Source organism: Lucilia sericata, unplaced genomic scaffold, assembly GCF_015586225.1.
Source record: "Lucilia sericata isolate MDLA Ls3-8-SP2 unplaced genomic scaffold, ASM1558622v1 Contig000607F_arrow, whole genome shotgun sequence".
Taxonomy (NCBI): domain Eukaryota; kingdom Metazoa; phylum Arthropoda; class Insecta; order Diptera; family Calliphoridae; genus Lucilia; species Lucilia sericata.
The window spans coordinates 73,322-80,186 of record NW_023994614.1 but is presented as its reverse complement, the minus strand read 5'-3'; the positions used below and the strand labels follow the sequence as shown (position 1 = coordinate 80,186).

Here is a 6,865-nt window from a genome sequence, read left to right as displayed (position 1 = left end):
ACAACACAAATAAATTTAAAAATAGCAATGAATTTGAGTACTGCTACTTGATTTACCTTTGAAGGAAGCATCAAAACAAACAATTACCATTTTTGTGTCAACTTTGTAATTTTTTGCAAAGATATTAATTTTCAAGTTTTAATAAGAAAAATATCAAGTTTATTGGAAGACCAAATGGTCGAAATGACAACAAATAATTACTGATCTCGTCAAATTGCTAAGAAGTTAAGAATTTGCCACCGAACAGTGCTACAAGTGAGAAAAAGAAAAAATATGAGCACACCAGAAGTTAAGAAAGGTCGATCGTGCTTGCTTTCGGAGAAAGATGGCAGAACTTTGGAGCGTTTATTGACATCCAAACAGGTAATAACACCAAAAACAGGCTCATGTCGCCATAAATAAGCCCTTAAGTGAATCGATAGCCCGGAGAGCTCTTCGTAGAATTGGCCTTATATCAGCCACAAATAAGAAAACACCAGCGTTATCAGAAAAAAATGTTGGAGTGTTGATGACTGGAAAAGGGTTATATGGTCCGATGAAACGAAGACTAATCGATTTCAATCTGATGGCAAGGAATATTACTGCACCGCCCTAATGAAAACATAAAAAAGCACCAAGTAAAATAAACTGTGAAACATGGGGATGGTAGTTTGATGGTGTGGGCTTGTTTCAATTGGTAGAATCTCGGTCCTTTAGTAAAATTAGATGCTATAATGAAAAAGGAGGGTTATTTGAGCATTTTCAATCCAATATTCCAGATTTTGTGAAAGAATGTGCATATCCAAAGTCAGAGGTTATACTGCAACAGGATGGGGATCCGAAGCATACGGTAAAAATGGTAAAGAACTGGCTTTCAGTGCAGAATTTTCAAACGATGCAATGGCCAACTCAATGTCCGGAAATCAATCCAATTAAAAATTTATGAGCTTGTTAAAAAACGTCTTGAGCAATACGACAAGAAATCTTAATGAACTTTGGTCGAGATTACAAAGGGTGTGGGCTAATATTCCGCACCGGACCATTGAGACCTTGGTCGAAAGTACGCCAAAACGTATAAAAAGTGTCATGAAAGCAAAAGGACTTTGAACAAAATATTAAAAATTTAGTTTTTTTTTAACGTGCAAAAGTGGATACTGCGACTTTATTCACAAATATGTTTTAATCTTTAGATTAATATTTAATTACCATGAATTTAATTTTGTTTTATTTTTATATTCTTTTACTGAATATTTTAAATTAAAAACTTCATTATTTTTCTTTTATTTTGGGTTTTATTGTATTTTTAAGTCTTATTTGCTAAACAATTATCCAGATTTGCTCGCCACTGTATATTTAACATAATCATTTCGGGGGTACTGTTGTATGGGGCTAGGTGAAATAATGGACCGATTTTAACCATTTTCAATAGGCTTCGTCCTTGGATAAAGCGTGTGTGCCAAATTTCATCCAATTATCTTGAAAATTGCGACCTGTACCTTGCGCACAAGGTTTATATGGACACGACATAGTAAAATCGACACGACGGACATAGTAAAATCGACTCACAAAACGATTATAAGCCGATTGGTATACTTTAAAGTGGGTATAGTTACAAACATCAGCACAAACCCAATATACCCTCCCCACTAAAGTGGTGTATAACAAAACTACCACTTAACAGACTGTTACAGAGCGCACTAAATTTAATCTATGTTCTGTACTTAAAATAATTTCTATGTGTGAGAAAAATGTATGGCAATAGTTATAGTTATAAAACTTATATAATTTTGTACGGGAGATTTTCAACGTTGTTGATCCTATGAAAAAATTAGCTTTTAAATTTTTATTGTTGAACCGAATTTCGAAACTTAATTTGATCCTAAAAAAAATTTAATTACTACACTACTACACCACTTCATTATATTGTTTTTGGTTAACTAATATTTATACCCTACACCATTTTAGTGGGGAGGGTATATTGGGTTTGTGCTGATATTTGTAACGCACAATAATATTGGTCATATACCCACCTTAAAGTATACCAATCGGTTTAGAATCATTTTCTGAGTCGATTTAGCTATGGCTGTCCGTCCGTCCGTCCATGTAAACCTTGTAATCAAATTACAGGTCGCAATTTTGAAGGTAATTCAATGAAATTTGGTACATGATATTCTATTGTCCCAGGGACGAATCCTATTGAAAATGGTTACGATCGGTCCATTATGTCACCTAGCCCCCATACAACTGAACCCCTGAATAAGGCTTTTAAACTTTGAATCAAACTACAGGTCGCAATTTTAAAGATAATTCAATGAAATTTGGCACACGATCTTCTATGGTACCGGAGACGAAGCCTCGGTCCATCGGTCCATTATTTCACCTAGCTCCCATACAACTGATCCGGACTAATATGGCTTTTAAGTTCATAATTATGTTTAATATACTCGTATCTCGACAAAAAGATAGGCTCTCATTTGACCATTCAAAGCCCCCTTCAAAATTCGAATTAAATGTCCACAATTCCATTCAACAATAAATGGCTTAAGTAAATCTGAGGCAAGGTACAATTCAACTTAAATGCTTTATTATGAAAACTAAATCACATTTTTTTTTGTAACAGGTGTAGGGTATTATATGGTCGGCCTCGCCCGACTATAATTTCTTACTTGTTTTCATATAAAAATGCCATGTTATTTTCTGTTTGTACAAAACATTGCTGCTGAATAACTTTTATCAACAATTATGGACCGATCATAAAAAAAATGTAATAAGATTTCTGTAGATAAAAGCAATATTTGTGCCAAATTTTGTATGGATATCTTTATTTTTTGAAACGGGACTTTGTATGGGAGCTACGACCAATTACGGACCGATCGTAAACAAATTTTACAGTATCACTTTTGTATATAAAAGCAATGTTTGTGCTAAATTTTTTATGGATACCTTTATTTAATAATGAGAAATATGCGTTTAAGTGATTTTGAGAAGGAGACCTTGTATGGGAGCTATGACCAATTGTGGACCGATCGTGAAAAAATGTACAGTAAGATTTCTGTAGATAAAAGCAATATTTGTGCCAAAGTTTGTATGAATATCGTTATTTGGTAATGAGTTATGTGCATTTAAGTGTTTTTCAGAAGAGAACCGTATATGGGAGCTATGACCAATTATGGACCGATTCTGAAAATTGTTTCTTTATATGAATTCTATTGGCTTAGAATTTAAATTTGTAAAATTTCGTATTATCGGCATTATTTCCGAAGTTATTAACAATAAATTAATTTCGGGGAATATGTACATTTGTATGGGAGGTATATGAAATTGTGAACCGATTTTTCCGATTTTTAACAATGTTGATCGTGGCACCAAGAGTTATATCTCTGACAAAATTCATCAATTTATCTGTAGTAGTTTTTGTAAAAAGTATAAATAAATATGTGAAAAAGCACAATTTGTTTTGAGGTTGTCTCAAATTTTTACTAATAACTCTGAACCTATTTTGCCGTCTTGCTGATTTTCAATACCAAACTGCTTAGGATACCAATGAATATTTTGGGTGAATTTCATAAAGTTCCGTTGCTCCGTTTTAACGTGAGCGTGTTTTATTAAGACAGACAGATGGACATATCTAAATCGACTCAGAATTTCATAAGTACCAAGAATATATATACTTCTTTGGGTCTCAGATGAATATTTCTCGATGTTACAAACGGAATGACAAACTTATGTATATACCCTCTATCAGCACTGATGGTGGTGGAGGATATAATAATCAAAATGATTTATCTATACAGAGAAAATACTCATGTCGGTTTTAATAATAAATTATGTGGTATAAAGTGGTTTTCAGAAGTGAACCTTATATGGGAGCTATTTATGGACCGATACTTAAAAAATTCCTTATGTGGGAGCTGTAACCAATTATGAACTGATGCGGAGAATTTTCACGAATAATTTATGTACAAATATATACAAAACACGTCGAGTTTTACCCTGATAGCTTTATTTATCAATGAATTATGCGCATTTAAGTGATTTTCGGATTTGGACCTTATATGAGCGCTATGACCAATTATGGACCGATCCGAAAAAAAATCGTAATGTAATTCATATATACACAAAACATATTCATGTCGAATTTTATCCCGATAGCTTTATTTATCAATGAATTAAGCTTGTTTAAGTGATTTTAGGATGTGGTCCTTATATGGGAGCCAGTACCAATTGTGGACTGATCCGGAAAAAATTTCACTGAATGATTTATATCTATATACAAAACATATTCACCTCGATTTCTACCCTGATAGCTTTATTTATCAATGAGTTATGCGCATTTAAGTGATTACCGGATGTAGACGTTATATGGGAGCTATGACCGATTATGGACCGATCCGGAACAAATTTCGTAGAGTTATTCATATAAACACAAAACACATTCATGTCGGATTTTATCTAGATAACTTTATTTATCTATGAATTAAGCTCGTTTAAGTGATTTTCGGATGTGGACCTTATATTGGAGCTATGACCAATTATGGACCGAGTGATTTAGAGTGATTTAGAGTGATTTATGTATACACAAAACATACTCATGTCGAATTTTATCCCGATAGCTTTATTTATCAATGAAATATGTTCATTTAAGTGATTTTCGAAAGTGGATCTTATATGGGAGCTATGACCAATTATGGACCGATACAGATCTAAGTCAGTAGTATGATTCCTGTTCATGTTGTGTCAATATGTACAAAATTTTGTGTTGATACCGATATATTTGAGGAAGTTATTAACGATAAATTAAATTCCGGGAATATGTACCTTTGTATGGGGGCTATGGGAAATTTTGGGAAATTGTGAACCGATTTTTCTGATTTTCAATACCAAACTGCATAAGTAAACAATGAATATTCCCAGTGAATTTGGTTGATTTCATTTGCTTAGTTTAGTCTCAGAGTAGTTTAGTCTCAGAATTTCATAAGGACCCAGAATATATATACTTTGTTATGTTTCAGATGAATATTTTTTAGTGTTACACACGGAATGGCAAACTTATATATACCCGCTCTCACCACTGATGGTGGTGGAGGGTATAAAAAAAGTATAGTCATTACAGATAGAAAAATATTATTTTTAATATTCGAAGAAACCCGGGCAACGCCGGGTACACGCAGCTGGTATGTATATAATTTTTAGGGTAGTGAAGCCCACTGGTTATAAATTATTTACAGATAAAAATAAGAATTTTGGAATTTATAGATAAATATTTGACTATGTAAAAAACGGAAAAGTTTCAAAATAGTTTGTTTTGTCAGTCGTGGTTTACTTTTCCATGGAATTTCCCATATTACCTTGATACAGTTTGGCACACGCTCTTTGTTTTAAATTTATATTTCAGTTACAAAAAACCTTTTCTATTTCAGATCTCTACATGCTATGCTGAGAGTTTAGGAACGAGAGAATTAGAATCTGACAGTGATCGGATTTATTTTTACACAAACATAACATCCTGCATTTTAGCGAAGTCACGTTGCGCTCAGTACAATCCAATTTCTGGCGAGTTACAAAATCAGTTTTTTGTAACCGGTCTTTCACAAACAGGATCGGCAGTTGTCAACAAATTGAATTCCGCTGCCAACGGAGGTTGGACTAGGCCCCAACCTCCGTTGGCGACAGTTACACCATCAACATTATATTTTAATTCATTGCAAGTATCAGAAAATGGTGACATTCGTATTATAACATTTCCTACTGCCACAACAAACTTGAATGATTTATTTTGTTCCCGTTTTCCAAATTTGCAACAAGCTGGCTTTGGAACATATAATTGTTAAATAAAAATCTTCAATTTGTTCTAGGGGTTTACAATTTTTAGGAATTACAATTTTTGGATTTTTTACATAAGAGAACGAATGACATTTTAAAAATGATTTGATTATTCGAACGAATGACGAATACAAGTTTTAATTTGAATAATTTAAAGTAAAAACAAGTAAGAGTTCTATATTCGGCTGTGCCGAATCTTATATACCCTTCACCACAGTCTATTTAAAAATATCAATTCTATAAAATTTTAATTTATTTCATTTTCCCGTTTATATCATTATTATAGCAATAGCAAAACGAACAACAACAACGCTAAACGAATAAGCACACAAAAAAACAAAATACACAAGGCAGTAAACCCAACAGACATCCAAACATACGAAACGAAATACACAAAAAACAAAATAGACAACGCAATGAAACCAACAGACATCCAAACATACGAATCTGAATACACCAAAAAACAAAAACAATATACACAAGGCAACGAAACATACGAAACAAAACAACTTAATGAAACTAAGAGCAGTGATGTCCAAAACTAAAACTGTAGTTGTATTGGTGAGCGAAAGAGAACTGTACTGAAAGAAAAATTGTGTATACCAAAAAAAAAATTTACAAAAATTCCTAGTTGATCTGTTCGCCGAACTACGCTATTCCGAGATAACGGGAGGTACTTTATAAACTTTAAATTGTACTTCAATTTTTCAAAACATTTATATAAAATATTTTTAATAAATATTCCATCAGAAAATGGTCTACCATGTTTAACAATATCTAAACTTATAAGAGTTGACAACTCTTTTTTTAAACTTTTATCATCTAAATTCTTTTCGTTGGCTTCCCTATCAGATAACCAATTCTTTAGTTTTTCCAAAAAAATAATTTTATATTTTAAAAATAATTTTTCTTTTTCCCTATCACTAAATCCATCCATATTACTATGAAAAGAATCATAATGTCTTTTTAAAACAAATCCCCTAATTTCCTTAAATGTTTTATAACATAAAAGACATTGAGTATTGTCAAACGCATTTATAATCACTGTTGCCAACTTTTTTCC

General features: G+C 32.5%; 1 protein-coding gene across 1 annotated transcript; it reads left to right on the top strand.

Annotated features, from left to right (window-relative positions):
• Nucleotides 1-273: 273 nt before the first annotated feature.
• Nucleotides 274-5,899, top strand: LOC119606615. The gene is made up of 2 exons (XM_037960182.1): nucleotides 274-363; nucleotides 5,400-5,899. The coding sequence occupies exons 1-2, from the start codon at nucleotides 274-276 to the stop codon at nucleotides 5,808-5,810; spliced, it is 501 nt and encodes a 166-aa protein (XP_037816110.1). The 3' UTR covers nucleotides 5,811-5,899.
• The last annotated feature ends 966 nt before the right edge of the window (nucleotides 5,900-6,865 follow it).